Source organism: Cyprinodon tularosa, unplaced genomic scaffold (genome assembly GCF_016077235.1).
Source record: "Cyprinodon tularosa strain WSP-4 unplaced genomic scaffold, ASM1607723v1 ctg1451, whole genome shotgun sequence".
NCBI lineage: Eukaryota > Metazoa > Chordata > Actinopteri > Cyprinodontiformes > Cyprinodontidae > Cyprinodon > Cyprinodon tularosa.
Window position 1 is genome coordinate 39,163 of NW_024038278.1, and position 16,126 is coordinate 55,288.

The following is a 16,126-nucleotide window of genomic DNA, read 5'->3' on the forward strand; positions in this document are numbered from 1 at the left end:
AAAAAGTTCATTATGGTGGAAGTGATCGCAAACTTGTTTGGCAACTACTTTCTCAAGAATTTTGGATAAGAAAGGAAGATTGGATATAGGTCTATAATTGACCAAGTCATCTGGGTCAAGAGACGGTTTCTTAAGCAGAGGTTTAATTACAGCAACCTTAAAAGCTTTAGGTACATATCCCTGTAACAGAGATAGATTAATCACATCTAAAATGGAGGAGGAGATCAAAGGGAATACCTCCTTAAATAACCTGGTTGGAACTGGATCTAACATACAAGTTGAAGGCTTAGATGAAGACAATAATTTTGCTAATTCAGAGAGTTCAACTGGATCAAAGCAGTCTAAACCCAGTTCAGATTCCATGACTACCTCAGGTACAATCGCGGATAGAGGAGTGCTTATGATCTTATTTTTAATAAGATCAATCTTATTTATAAAGAATCCCATAAAGTCATTGCTGCTAAGAGCAGGTGGAATGGACGGTTCAACAGAGCTATGGCTCTGGGTGAGTTTGGCAACTGTATTAAAAAGAAATCTAGGATTATTCTTATTCTCCTCTATTAATGAGGAGAAGTATGCTGCTCTTGCTTTACAAAGGGTCCTCTTATACAGCAGTAAACCATTTTTCCAGACTAGGAAGGACTCTCGCAGGCCTGTGGAGCGATATTTTCTCTCCAGTTTCCTAGCATTTTGCTTCAAAGTACGCAGCTCTGCATTAAACCAAGGAGCAAGCTTTCTATTTTTAACGGTTTTCATTTTCAAAGGAGCTGCGTTGTCTAAGGCAATACGCAGAGAACTAGCAACCCCATCAACAAAATCATCAACCTGTGAAGGGGAATAAGCTAAACTTTTGCACTCTGCAGCACTGCTCAGTGACACAGAGGAGAGAGAAAGTGAAGCAGATTCTTTAAAATTTATAACTGCACTATCTGATAAAGATCTACTAAAATTGAACCTTCTTTTGGGGGAGGAGAACTCTGTTAAAGTAATCCTGAAGGTTATTAGAAAGTGGTCAGAGAGGACAGGGTTGTGAGGAAATACTGTTATTTCTTCACATTCTATGCCGTATGTCAGCACAAGATCCAAAGTATGAAGATGAGAATGCGTGGGACTATTCACATTTTGAACAAAGCCAATAGTGTCTAAGATAGCATTAAAGGCTGCTCTTAAGCTATCGCCTTCAATGTCAGCATGGATGTTAAAATCTCCCACTATGATGACCCTGTCAGTATTTAATACCAAATCAGAAAGGAACTCTGAAAACTCATCTAAAAATTCAGAGTAAGGACCTGGTGGACGATACAAAGTTACAAAAAGAAGAGGTTTTCTTGCCTTGAAATTTGGATCAGGGAAATTAAGGGTTAAATGTTCAAAAGAGTTGTAGGTATTAACTGTTTTGGGAGTAATCAGTAAGTCAGACTGGAAGATTGTTGCTACTCCTCCTCCTCGCCCAGAACTTCTGGGGATGTGAAAATTTAAATAGCTTGAAGGAGTTGCCTCATTTATGCTCACATAATCCTCTTGCTGCAGCCAGGTTTCTGTAAGGCAAAACAAGTCGATGTGATTATCACAAATCAAGTCATTAACTAGTAGACTTTTAGAGGAAAGCGATCTTATGTTAAACAGACCGCATTTAATTGTTTTAACTTTTTCCCCAATTTGAGTTATTTTGATTTTAATTAGATTATCATGATTTACTCCTTTGGGAATCTTTGCTAATTTATTAGATTTTGGTCGTGGGCAAGACACTGTCTGGATGGAGTAAAGAGTGGGTAACAGTAGAGAAGCTGCAGAGATGTGTGTTAAACTACAACTCTGCTTCCTGGTCTGCACCCTGGGTGGTCAGGGTTTTGGAGGACTAATAAATGTGGCCAGATTCCTAGAAAGAAGAGCTGCACCATCCAAAGTGGGATGGATGCCGTCTCTCCGAATCAGACCAGGCTTTCCCCAAAAGGATTGCCAATTATTAATGTAGCCCACGTTGTTTTCAGGGCACCACCTAGACAACCAGCGGTTGAATGACGACATGCGGCTAAACATGTCATCACTGGTCAGATCAGGGAGGGGACCAGAGAAAATTACGGAGTCCGACATTTTTTTGGCAAACTTACACACCGAAGCAACACTAATTTTAGTGACCTCCGATCGGCGTAACCGGGTGTCATTACCACCAGCGTGAATAACAATCTTACTGTATTTAACCTTATCCTTAGCCAGTAGTTTCAGGTAGGATTTGATGTCGCCCGTTCTGGCCCCCGGCAAACATTTGACTATGGTCCCTGGTGTCTCTAATGCCACGTTTCTGACTATGGAGCTGCCAATCACCAGAGTGGGCTTCTCAGTGGGTGTGTCACTGAGTGGGGAAAACCGGTTAGAAACGTGAACGGGTTGGTGGTGACCAGTGGGCAGAGATCCACGACTACGCTTTCTGCGTACAGTTACCCAATCGCCTGGCTGCTCAGGCACTTTTGGAGGACAGCTACGTGGGGGGCCTACTTCAACAGCCTGAAGCCTGGATTCTAACTCTGACACCCTCGCCTCCAAAGCTACAAAAATACTACACTTATTACACATCCCATTATCACTAAAGGAGGCAGAGGAATAACTGAACATCTGACACAGAGAGCAGGAGAGAGGAGAGGAAGAAGGAAGAGTTGGAAAAGAGTCAAGGGAGGGAGAGAGAGAAGCCATAGCAATGCTAAGCTAGCGCTAGCCTAGGCTAGCTACTCCTTGCTATCAGAAATAAAACCGTGTGAAACTGACAAGTGCTCAGTAGAAAAGTGCAGCAGAAGGTGCTATGTTTTAAAGTAGTCAGTTAGAGTTACTTAGATACAGAGATATCACAGAGAAAATAACTTAACTTCAGATGGAGATCCTCTGAACAGCTGCACACTCAGTTAATCCAAACAGGAAGTGAACAGGTCCAACTGCTTACGAAGAATAACTCTTTAAAGATTGTTTTATACGTTCATCGTGTTGAAAAGACATTTTTCTTACTCAAACAAGCCATTATTTCCTCTTTTACACCATCAACGCCATGTACAGGTGCTGGTCATAAAATTAGAATATCATGAAAAAGTAGATTGATTTCAGTAATTCCATTTAAAAAGTGAAACTTGTATATTATATTCATACATTACATACAAACTCATATATTTCAGATGTTTATTTTGTTTAATTTTGATGATTACAAATGACAACAAATGAAAATCTCAAATTCAGCATATCAGAAAATTAGAATATTGTGAAAAGGTTCAAAATTGATGGCCCCTGGTGCCACACTCTAATCAGCTAATTAACTCAAACCACCTGCAAAAGCCTTTAAATGGTCTTTCAGTCTAGTTCTATAGGCTACACAATCATGGGGAAGACTGCTGACTTGACAGTTGTCCAAAAGACGACCATCGACACCTTGCACAAGGAGGGCAAGACACAAAAGGTCATCGCTAAAGAGGCTGGCTGTTCACAGAGCTCAGTGTCCAAGCACATTAATAGAGAGGCGAAGGGAAGGAAAAGATGTGGTCGAAAAAAGTGTACAAGCAAGAGAGATAACCGCACCCTGGAGAGGATTGTGAAACAAAACCCATTCAAAAATGTGGGGGAGATTCACAAAGAGTGGACTGCAGCTGGAGTGAGTGCTTCAAGAACCACCACACACAGACGTATGAAAGACATGGGTTTCTGCTGTCGCATTCCTTGTGTCAAGCCACTCTTGAACCACAGACAGCGTCAGAAGCGTCTTGCCTGGGCTAAAGAGAAACAGGACTGGACTGCTGGTGAGTGGTCCAAAGTCATGTTCTCTGATGAAAGTAAATTTTGCATTTCCTTTGGAAATCAAGGTCCCAGAGTCTGGAGGAAAAGAAGAGAGGCACTTCATCCACGTTGCTTGAAGTCCAGAGTAAAGTTTCCACAGTCAGTGATGGTTTGGGGTGCCATGTCATCTGCTGGTGTTGGTCCATTGTGTTTTCTGAGGTCCAGGGTCAACGCAGCCACATACCAGGAAGTTTTAGAGCACTTCATGCTTCCTGCAGCTGACCAACTTTTTGGAGATGCAGATTTCATTTTCCAACAGGACTTAAAGCTACCAGTACCTGGTTGAAGGACCATGGTATCCCTGTTCTTAATTGGCCAGCAAACTCTCCTGACCTTAACCCCATAGAAAATCTATGGGGTATTGTGAAGAAGAAGATGCAATACACCAGACCCAACAATTCAGAAGAGCTAAAAGCCACTATTAGAGCAACCTGGGCTATCATAACACCTGAGCAGTGCCACAGACTGATCGACTCCATGCCACGCCGCATTGCTGCAGTAATACAGGCCAAAGGAGGCCCAACTAAATACTGAGTGCTGTACATGCTCATACTTTTCATGTTCATACTTTTCAGTTGGCCAACATTTCTATAAATCCTGTTTTTATTGGTCTTCAGTAATATTCTAATTTTCTGATATGATGAATTTGAGATTTTCATTTGTTGTCATTTGTAATCATCAAAATTAAACAAAATAAACATCTGAAATATATGAGTTTGTATGTAATGTATGAATATAATATACAAGTTTAACTTTTTAAATGGAATTACTGAAATCAATCTACTTTTTCATGATATTCTAATTTTATGACCAGCACCTGTAATTGTTGTTGATTGCAGATGTGTCTAGTAGTTCCCATTGATTTAGCTTGGAAAGCGGGGAGAATGGCGCTAGGCTTACCGCACCGTGACGTCACTGCTGGAAGATGGCAGGAGGGAGGGGCTACTATATTTGGGCTAAAATGGCCGCTCCCAGACTCAGTTTTTTTTTACTGATTAAGGCTAAATTCATTTAATCACTGCGAACGTTTTAGCTTTAGGTATAAATGAGGATCCATTGATTATTCCTCGCTGACCGAACTTTAACTTTAAACACCTATATCCACGTGATCATCAGATCAAATATTGATCATCATTCAGACTGATGGTAGGAAATATTTATATTAGACTTAGATTTATTTTGTCATGTTGTTTATACAAAATTAATTTCGTTTACATCTCTCTAGACAGTTTCATATTTTTAAAGTGCAGCCTTGATAAGGTAAGCAGCACTCATAAAAAAAAACATTTTTATATTAAGTCACTATATCTAGTTATAGAAATTCATTCATTCATGTTTGCAGTGATGTCAGATGGATCATCCATCAGAAGGATGGACGAAAGGTAATGTTGTTAAACCAGTGTATAATAGGGGAGGTATGCATGTACAGTACCGGCTGTTTGCAACCAGCCATCATGAGGAAGAAGAAGATTGAACCGTTTGCAAAGAAATGGAAAATAATAACAGTATTGAGGCAAAACAAAAACATTAACTTCTTAAAGTAAAACTTCAAAACAAAAGGAAAAAATTACAACTGTAAAGATCTTAAAAAGTCAACAAATACAAAATGTTTAAAGTCGTAGGGAAATCATCAAAGAAATCATTCTTTATCAGACCATATTGTCGCAAAAGTTAGAAAATTTCTCTTAAAAAAAAAAAATCCTGTCTTAAAATCTGTGGGGTTTTTTTCCGTTATCTTCTGCAGGCCAGTTAGTTCTATGTCAGCCTGAACACCTAAATTTGGCCAATCAGATATCAACAATCATCTGTCAACGGTCATAGCATCTTGATTCATTTGTCGCAGCTAATATACGCAACGGTGTAAATCAGAATCTTTGCAGAGTAGTGGTGACTGTTACAGGTGTATAGGTGGAGAGGGAATTTTTGCCTGTTTCTTAATTCACAAGACGGGCTAATGTTAGCCTTGGCCGCTGCAGACTGGCTAATGTTAGCCTTGGCCGCTGCAGACTGGCTAATGTTAGCCTTGGCCGCTGCAGACGGGCTAATGTTAGCCTTGGCCGCTGCAGACTGGCTAATGTTAGCCTTGGCCGCTGCAGACTGGCTAATGTTAGCCTTGGCCGCTGCAGACTGGCTAATGTTAGCCTTGGCCGCTGCAGACTGGCTAATGTTAGCCTTGGCCGCTGCAGACGGGCTAATGTTAGCCTTGGCCGCTGCAGACTGGCTAATGTTAGCCTTGGCCGCTGCAGACTGGCTAATGTTAGCCTTGGCCGCTGCAGACTGGCTAATGTTAGCCTTGGCCGCTGCAGACTGGCTAATGTTAGCCTTGGCCGCTGCAGACTGGCTAATGTTAGCCTTGGCCGCTGCAGACGGGCTAATGTTAGCCTTGGCCGCTGCAGACTGGCTAATGTTAGCCTTGGCCGCTGCAGACTGGCTAATGTTAGCCTTGGCCGCTGCAGACTGGCTAATGTTAGCCTTGGCCGCTGCAGACGGGCTAATGTTAGCCTTGGCCGCTGCAGACTGGCTAATGTTAGCCTTGGCCGCTGCAGACTGGCTAATGTTAGCCTTGGCCGCTGCAGACTGGCTAATGTTAGCCTTGGCCGCTGCAGACTGGCTAATGTTAGCCTTGGCCGCTGCAGACGGGCTAATGTTAGCCTTGGCCGCTGCAGACTGGCTAATGTTAGCCTTGGCCGCTGCAGACTGGCTAATGTTAGCCTTGGCCGCTGCAGACTGGCTAATGTTAGCCTTGGCCGCTGCAGACTCTTTATCTTTATCAGACCAAAATGTTGAAAAAAAATTAGATTTTAAGACAGATATCCTGTCTTAAAATCTGTGTTTTTTTCATTATCTTCTGCAGGCCAGTTAGTTCTTCGTCAGCCTGAACACATAAATTCGGCCAATCATATATCAACGCTCATCTGTCAATCAAATGTTTTCGGTCATAGCATCTTGATTCATGTGTCGCAGCTAATATACGCAACGGTTGAAATCAGAATCCTTTCCTTTCCCATTGAGTTGCGTCCCAGTGTTCACGGGGATGGACGTCTGTGTCTTCGGCAGGCGTAGAGCTAACAGAACTGGCAGCGTTGCGAGGCAAGGGCTCAAACATGTACGGCTGGAAGCCTTCTACACCAAACCAAGCTTCTGCCGCCCTGGCGTCCTCTTCCACAACATCTTCGTCCCCGCTTTCCTCCTCTAAATAAAAAATGGATGACGGAGGAGACTCATCCACGACCTCCGACACTAAACTCTCCTCCTCTTGCATGTTTCCGCTGTCCATAGCGTTCCTTGACAGCGTCGTTTCTAAGTCACCAATTTAGTGCTACTTGGTCCCAATGGAATTTCCCATTGCGAACCTACTAGCACTAAGTTGCTAACTGGTTAGCAATTTAGTGCTAGCAGGTTCCCAATGGAATTTCCCATTGGGAACCTGCTAGCATTAAGTTGCTAACTGGTTAGCAGTTTAGTGCTATTTGGTCCCAATGGAATTTCCCATTGGGAACCTGCTAGCATTAAGTTGCTAACTGGTTAGCAGTTTAGTGCTTCTTGGTCCCAATGGAATTTCCCATTGGGAACCTGCTAGCATTAAGTTGCTAACTGGTTAGCAGTTTAGTGCTACTTGGTCCCAATGGAATTTCCCATTGGGAACCTGCTAGCATTAAGTTGCTAACTGGTTAGCAGTTTAGTGCTTCTTGGTCCCAATGGAATTTCCCATTGGGAACCTGCTAGCACTAAGTTGCTAACTGGTTAGCGAGATGCTTCCAACAAGCCGGCCACAACCAAACTTGCCTGCAAACCTTCCGCCACAACAATCCCGCCCCCTTGATAATCGGCCAATCAAAATGTATTCACTCGTGTAAAGTCGGGCACCACTGGGAGAATTCGGAAATGCAACGGTTGGATTGGCCGCTTCCCTACGACTTTAAAGTTATTTATGTTTGGAGAAGGAGGAGTCTGGTTCGTGTTTTTCTATAATCACACAAATTAAAGGAGGTCAGCTCAATTAGGAAGCTCTGGTAGCTCTTAGAGAAAAATGTGAAATAGAGAGTGATCTGCAGGGGCCAAAACAGGGGCCAGCATCCCTGGAGAGCTGATCCTGGCCCCTGCTTTGGCCCCTGTATTTAAAACATACACTACAAAAAATGGACTTATAAGTCTATTTTCTTGAAAAGGGGTGTATTTTGCATCAATTTAAGCGGGTAAGACAATTTACCAATCTAATAAGATGATTTCAGTTTAAATTAAAAGAAAAAAAGAAAAAAATCCATCCATCTTCTTATTTCAAGCTGTTTTTTTTCAAGTTATCTTATTTTGACGGGAAAAATAAAATTTTCTTTGGACATCACCTTATTTACCCGCTCATTTTAAGATGTTTTTACATTTTAGATGACTTTCTGCTGTGTTATACGAAATAACTCATGATTATATCCATTGACTTTCTGTTATGATTAAAACCATAATAAGATACAAGCATTAAAAAAAAGGGCCCCGCCCTGGCTCCTCCAGTAAACTTTTACTAGAACCACCACTGTTTTTAGCCACTGCTGTGTGAGCAGAACCGGAGCACAGGGCCATAAAAGTAGGCGGGGTCTAATGAACAGTGCTTCATATCAGCAGGATGGATCAGTGTCATCATGTTGGGAAACACGGAGCGACGAATCCATCATAAAGGAAAAGAGAAGCCGTCACAGGAGCAGAGAGATTGTTTGGACAAAGTTCTTCCATCTATGTGGATAAAAACCTTCAAATCTGTTTAATATTTCAACATTAAAATCATAAAACAGAATGCTGTTCATTGTCTACATTCTTTTTTTTTTATATTGATCTCAATTTTACATAAAGTTACATATAAAAATCAAAAATATTCGAATTAAAGTACAGGACAAGGGGCCTGTTCTAGGATATATATGCTTATCTAGTGACTATGGACAATCACGTACTTTTCAAGTTGAATCATGGGAAATTTTGAGTCCACGACTTTTTTCATCCATTAGACATTCAGACACTCATAAAATGGCCTGACCTAAAGTAACAGGGTCTTAGAAAGGTTCCCGCTTGGACTTTATAGTAAATATGAGAAAGTGCACCTAAGTACCTCTAATAGGGTAAAGTCCTAGTCCTGATATTGAGGAATTTGATGTTTTTATTTGCAAAGAGTGGAATCTACATCGCTGCCATTTAAAAAGTGTAAATTATCCTTAGCCTGACTATCGATTGATTCCTGTTTCTGTTTTAGGATGCCTCTGCTGTGGCATTTATTCTACTGCATACAATGGAGTCTCTGCTTAAGAATTAACAGTGGCACACTCTAGTGGACTGTGTTAACATTACAACATGGACATGTTTTAAGTCAACGTCATTAATTAATCGGATTAAAGAAAACTCCACCTAATGAAACAATTGATGGAAAGACTGTTATTTGTTTAAATCCCTAGATGAGAAACTGACCATATAACATGCATTTAAATTACACAGCTTTATTTCATTGCTGCTTAACATACAGATGAGCAGAATATCAAAGAACTGTCTATGCACACACGTTTATCCCATCATTGACCTTTTCCTCCCTCTCAGTCGTACTTCATCAAGCTTTTTAATGACAGCTGAGGAATTCTTAGATGCTGCCATGTAGCTTTTTAGCAGCTTCTCAAACAATACATCCGAGTTGGGGTGAGTACTTAGGAAAGCCTTCTCCAGAACAAACAAATCAACCCCCTTATCCTCAGTCAAAGCTGAAATGTAACTCAAACCAAAGTCAATGAGCACAAGCTCAGGTTCAGTGTCCTCTGGACAACCCCTCAGAAGCATGTTTGAGGTGGTCAGGTCACCATGGATGACATTTTCATCGTGCATTTTTGCCAAAACCTGGCCAATTCGCTCAGCTAGCTTATGCAGACCTGGGTCCACACTGGGGTTTGATTGGTAAAGAGAGTTGATGTGGTCACGCAGAGTCGAGGAACCAACAATTTCCTCCAAGAAGATGCAGTGGTACTTGTAATCCACAAAATATACAACTGGAGCTGAGATGCCTGGGGAGGGGGGAAAAAAAGGGTTAGGTTAGTAAAAAAATAAACAAAAAAACAACAAAACTACTCTAGTGTAAAGGAAAACTATTTTGCACAATTATCATGGTCTAACCAGATTAACATAGTTTAAACAGACTGCATTTAGTAGCTGTTTGTTTCACTGCTAAGACACAACACACAAATACAGATTTTATATTATATATATCTCAAAAAATTAAAGGAACACTTTGTAATCAGAGTATAGCATCAATTTAATTAAACTTCTGGGATATTTAACTGGTAAGTTAAGTAGCAGAGGGGGTTGTTAATCAGTGTCAGCTGCTTTGGTGTTAATGAAAGTTAGAGGCGCAACAACGAGACGACCATCGAAACAGGAATGAATTTACAGATGGAGGAGACTGACATTTTCCCCTCCTCATCTTTTCTGACTCCTTTTCACCAGTTTAGCATTTGGCTAGGGTCGCTGTCACTACTGTTAGCATGAGTATGGGAGAATTATCCTGCCATAATGCAAGAGCACATAATTTCAATTTGAGAAAAGAATTTCATCTTCTTGCACTCAAAACTTATAATGCTCACACTCCAAACATGCGCTCTCTCTCAAATATTTTCTCTTCTCTCTCAAATCTTTGTTTCTTCTCTCAGATTTAATGCTTCTTGCACAGATATTTTCTCCTCTCGCTTGCCTCCTTCTCTTCGCGCACAAACCGCGCTCTGCTGGATGTAATGTAATGTAAATATTTCCATATAAAAATTAATTAAAAAAATATATAAAAAATGTAAAAAGGCGTAACTTTTGAAGACGATGGAGTACTATGATCCAACAGTGATTTTGAGTCAATTGATCACATTACCTGGAAGCTATTGAGCAAAAAAGCTAATATTTCTATTAGGGATGCACGATATTGGGATTTTGGCCGATATCCGATATTTTAAAACTCATGTAGCCGATAGCCGATATCGATACCGATGTTAAAGCTGGACAAAAATAAGTAGTCATTGAAAATAGCAGTTTTGTTATCCATTTCTGACACTTTGAAAAATAATAAACTCAAATATATTTTCATATGCTGATATCAAATAGATTTTTAAAAACGCGGTATCGATCTATTTTACTTTCAAAATCTGGTGAAATTTCATCGTTCTGTTACAAACTCTCGTGATATTTTGCAAATTCTTGTGAGATTTTGTTAGTAAATTAGATCGATACCGCGTCAATATATCAACATATAAAAATATGGCAACATTTGGTGAATTTTCGGGGGATTTCGTAGCATAACGATGACATATAGCAATATTTCATTAGTAAAAGAGATTGATATGGTGTTTTTAAATGGCAATATATCAGCATATGAAGATATTGGGATATTTTAATGGATCAATATTTTTTCCCTCGTCTTTAGAAGTTTTTAAGTCTGTAAAAAAGACGTTTTTGAGGAAGAAGAAGAAGTAGTATTTTTTTATTTTTAGACTTTAGAAACTCAGAAGTTTCTAAAGTTTCTATTTGTTATGCACTCAACATCTAGGTCCCTTGTTTCTATAGGTTATCAAACACATTTGCAAAAACCCACCAAAAATATGGATTTATGAAGGAAAACTAGTTATTCATCATCACCTTCTAAAGATCCACCCGCAAGATGAGGATTAGCTGTTACAACGATTGCATGTAGAGCAGTGCCATGTCAGATATACACTCACCGGCCACTTTATTAGGTACACCTGTCCAACTGCTCGTTAACACTTAATTTCTAAGCAGCCAATCACATGGCGGCAACTCAGTGCATTTAGGCATGTAGACATGGTCAAGACAATCTCCTGCAGTTCAAAGCGAGCATCAGTATGGGGAAGAAAGGTGATTTGAGTGACTTTGAACGTGGCATGATTGTTGGTGCCAGAAGGGCTGGTCTGAGTATTTCAGAAACTGCTGATCTACTGGGATTTTCACGCACAACCATCTCTAGGGTTTACAGAGAATGGTCCGAAAAAGAAAAAACATCCAGTGAGCGGCAGTTCTGTGGGCGGAAATGCCTTGTTGATGCCAGAGGTCAGAGGAGAATGGCCAGACTGGTTGGAGCTGATAGAAGGGCAACAGTGACTCAAATAACCACCCGTTACAACCAAGGTGGGCAGAAGAGCATCTCTGAACGCACAGTACGTGGAACTTTGAGGCAGATGGGCTACAGCAGCAGAAGACCACACCGGGTGCCACTCCTTTCAGCTAAGAACAGGAAACTGAGGCTACAATTTGCACAAGCTCATGGAAATTGGACAATAGAAGATTGGAAAAACGTTGCCTGGTCTCATGAGTCTCGATTTCTGCTGCGACATTCGGATGGTAGGGTCAGAATTTGGCGTCTACAACATGAAAGCATGGATCCATCCTGCCTTGTATCAACGGTTCAGGCTGGCGGTGGTGGTGTCATGGTGTGGGGAATATTTTCTTGGCACTCTTTGGGCCCCTTGGTACCAATTGAGCATCGTTGCAACGCCACAGCCTACCTGAGTATTGTTGCTGACCATGTCCATCCCTTTATGACCACAATGTACCCAACTTCTGATGGCTACTTTCAGCAGGATAATGCGCCATGTCATAAAGCTGGAATCATGTCAGACTGGTGTCTTGAACATGACAATGAGTTCACTGTACTCAAATGGCCTCCACAGTCACCAGATCTCAATCCAATAGAGCATCTTTGGGATGTGGTGGAACGGGAGATTCGCATCATGGATGTGCAGCCGACAAATCTGCGGCAACTGTGTGACGCCATCATGTCAATATGGACCAAACTCCCTGAGGAATGCTTCCAGCACCTTGTTGAATCTATGCCACCAAGAATTGAGGCAGTTCTGAAGGCAAAAGGGGGTCCAACCCGTTACTAGCATGGGGTACCTAATAAAGTGGGCGGTGAGTGTACATCAGCTTGTCATTAGTTAGACATGTAGAACAAGGATAAGAGTGTCCTTGTCTAATTTCAAGGCTAGGCTTAAATCTTTCCTTTTAATAAAGCTGATAGTTATCTCCACTGTAATGCTGCTATAGGCTTAGACTGCTGGAGGACATAGGGACCCCTTTTACTCATTCTGCTTCATTCTATCTCTATTCTCCCACTCTTTTGCATTTCTTAGTTTAATCTCTAATGTTATAGTCTTGATGCTTTTTCTCATCATAGTAGCTTCATCTGGTCTGTTCCTTTTCAGGTGTGACTCCATCTTGGAGAAAATATCAGCTGTGCTGCTGCCATCAACACCCTTGTTTATAGACGTCAGTTGACAGTTGCCTTTTGTATCTCGCCTTCTTTCTGTATGTAATATAATGTTAATCTGTTTCCCTAAAAAAACAAAAAAACACTTTATTAAGACATTTATATAAAAACATCACCTTATTTGCTCAATAACTTCCAGGTCATGTGATCAGTTGACTCAAAATCTGTGTTGGATCATAGTACTCCATTGTCTTCAAAAGTTACGCCTTTTATTTTTACATTTTAAGTTTTAAATATTTTTTTTTATTAATTTTTACAGGGAAATATTAGCATTTTGGCTCAATAGGTTTCAGGTAATGTGATCCTTTGACCCAAAATCTGTGTTGGATCATAGCACTCCATCGTCTTCTAAAGTTATGCCTTTTATTTTTACATTTCAAACCTTTAATGTCTATTTTTATCAAACTTTCATGTGAAAATATTAGCCTTTTTGCTTAACCGCTACCAGGTCATGTGATCAATAGACTCAAAGTTAGTGTTGGATCATAGCTCTCCACTGAATTCAAGAGTAACACTTTTTATTTTGTGCATTTCAAGTCTCTTATAATAGTTTCCATGTGCAGACATTAGCAGTTTTGCTGATGATGGATTGACACCAAATCTATAAGAAATAATAGTACTAGACTGGTTACAATATACAGATTCAATTGTTGACTTGATTTGACCAACATCCCAGCAAACACGTCCAGGTGGGGCCCATATGGGCTTCAGCTGGGCTCTGTTGCTGGGACCCATGTGGGCAGTAGATGGGCAATAGGTGTGCTCTAGCTGGGCACAGTTTACAAATTCAAAATGGTCAAATCGACGGTATATAACAACAGCCACTGAAAGGTCTCCTTTTTTATGCTATTTTATTTATTTATTTTTAAGGAGTAAAAATCTTTAATCCCACACTAATCCAGCCTACTTAAATGATACATTTATAAATCATTTAAATAATTGTAATTTAAATCACTTCATAACCCCCCTTTCAGTGAAGCGGCTGAAGATTTTGATCTCAAAATTTTACTGAGATAAGAGATCAATATGTTTCATAATAAAGCGGCCCTGATCTACGGAAGAGGATTAGGGCCACTGAAAAAAAAAAAAAAGTTAACAGATTTTTTTTATTTTATTTCAGTATAGTATGGGAAAAAAGTCAGAATTCTGACTTTAATCTCAGAATTCTGACTTTTTTCCCATGTTAAACTGAAATAAAATTTAAAAATCAGTTAACTTTTTTTTTTTTCCCAGTGGCCCTAATCCTCTTCCGTACTGATCAGTATTTCATATTCTAGAAGTTTTTTATGTCTCTTCCTTTATTGTTTTCACACAGGTGAATTCTACTTTCATATTGATACACTGGAATTAATGTAAAACCAAATAATATGTGCTTTGTTATTTTAATATTTGATGTATAGCTGAATGATTTTGTACACTCTTCATTTAGTTAATTATGTTCTAACATCACCACGCTGTGGATTAAGTAGCTTTTAAAAGCTTTTTTAAAAAAAAAACATGTTTTGCTATGATGTCTTGCAAACGAAGGATGCTAAGAATTTAGTATTTCATTAATTGTGGCCTTTAACAAACTTTAGAACGGGAAAAATAAATTACCACAATTCTCAATTCAGCCACTAGGGGGCAGTGAACACGAAACAGGGGAACGTTTATAATGTTCACATTTTAATAATTTCACAACTAAATTAGTGTCTGGAAAATCACTCAAGCTAACTAAACAAATAGGAAAATGGTCTGAAACAGAACTAAACCGTGGAGCGTCCAGAACCATCCAGTAGTCTTAATAACAAAACAAGAGTCAATAATGGCGGAAAATAAGCGTCAATAACCCCCGAACAGACCACTGCATTGAGGAACGACTATCCAAACCTCGGTTCTCTGTTACAAACCCTGTATTGAACAGTTAAAATACAGAACCACTGAGTAAATATATGTCCATCTTCCTAATCAAGCTAAAAATAGCTTGTTAAACATGAATGGCATACCTGCTCGTCGGCATCGCAGGATGGAGCGGACCTCGTGAACTGTTCTCCGGTAGTTTAACTGGTCGTGCAGCTCTGGGTGTCTGTAGCGTTTAGGAAACCTCTCTTTGATGATTGTTGGCTTTCCCAAAAACTCTCCCCGATACACACGAGCCTCGGCGCCTTGCTTTATCAACTCCGCCCTACACAGAAACTGCTGGACCGCCATGTCTTCTTCTTCTTCTTCTTCTTCTTCTTCTTCTTCTTCTTCTTCTTCTTCTATTGAATTTTCTGGCAGTTTACATCCTGTGTGCATTGCCGCCATCAACTGGACGGAGATGTAATTCAGAAATATAATGCCTATATATCTTTATATCTTCATGAAACTAAATTCTATCTATACTTACACACACGCACATACACACACTAAATTCTCCCAGCTAATTCTGTATCTTTTAAATATTTAATAAGTGCTTTAATTATCTTATTGATTGATGCTTCCCTAATAAATCAGCCATCTTTACTGAACTCCCCATTACCCTTTCCAGTTCTTTCCTCTCTTTTATATATTTGCTACAATAGATCAACACATGTTCTACTCCTTCGATTTCTCCACAATAACAACAATTACCCGTTGGATCTTTCCCTATTATTTTTAGACCTGCATTTAAACTGGTATGCCCAATCCTTAACCTGTTTATCCATATTTCCTCTCTACTATGGGGTTCCATTTGTATCAAAAATAAAAAGAAGTCATATGTGCAGATGTGTCGTTGCTATGTGTCGTTGGTCTATGTCGTTGGTCTATGTTGCATGTATATGTAGATGTTGCATATGTCTACGTTGCACATGGGTTCGGTGCATATGTGGTTGATGTCGTTGGTCCATGCTGTTGGTTCATGTCGTTGGTCCGTGTGGCTATTGCCTGTTCTCTTCGCCATTAAAAAGTCTTGAAGTAGGTCATGTATGATCATTTTTTTCACTAGATATTACAAAAATGTTGGTCTTTCAATATCAGTGGTTTCAATAAATACTTTTTTCAAAATGCTTAGATTTCTACCTCGTA

The 16,126-nt window shown here is 40.0% G+C and overlaps 1 protein-coding gene across 1 annotated transcript; it reads right to left on the reverse strand.

The window, feature by feature from the left end:
- Positions 1 to 9,276: 9,276 nt before the first annotated feature.
- Positions 9,277 to 15,391, reverse strand: tp53rk (TP53 regulating kinase). The gene is made up of 2 exons (XM_038278924.1): positions 15,085 to 15,391; positions 9,277 to 9,839 (listed from the first exon to the last, which is right to left on the reverse strand). Exons 1-2 carry the CDS (start codon positions 15,383 to 15,385, stop codon positions 9,352 to 9,354), a joined length of 789 nt encoding a protein of 262 aa, XP_038134852.1. The 5' UTR covers positions 15,386 to 15,391; the 3' UTR covers positions 9,277 to 9,351.
- Positions 15,392 to 16,126: the final 735 nt, after the last annotated feature.

Excerpts from the sequence above, each read along its gene's own strand:
- tp53rk (XM_038278924.1), bottom strand. The coding sequence starts at position 15,385 with ATGGCGGCAATGCACACAGGATGTAAACTGCCAGAAAATTCAATAGAA. Across the intron at positions 9,840-15,084 it reads CCTGCGATGCCGACGAGCAG|GCATCTCAGCTCCAGTTGTA; the intron begins GTATGCCATTCA and ends CCCCCTCCCCAG.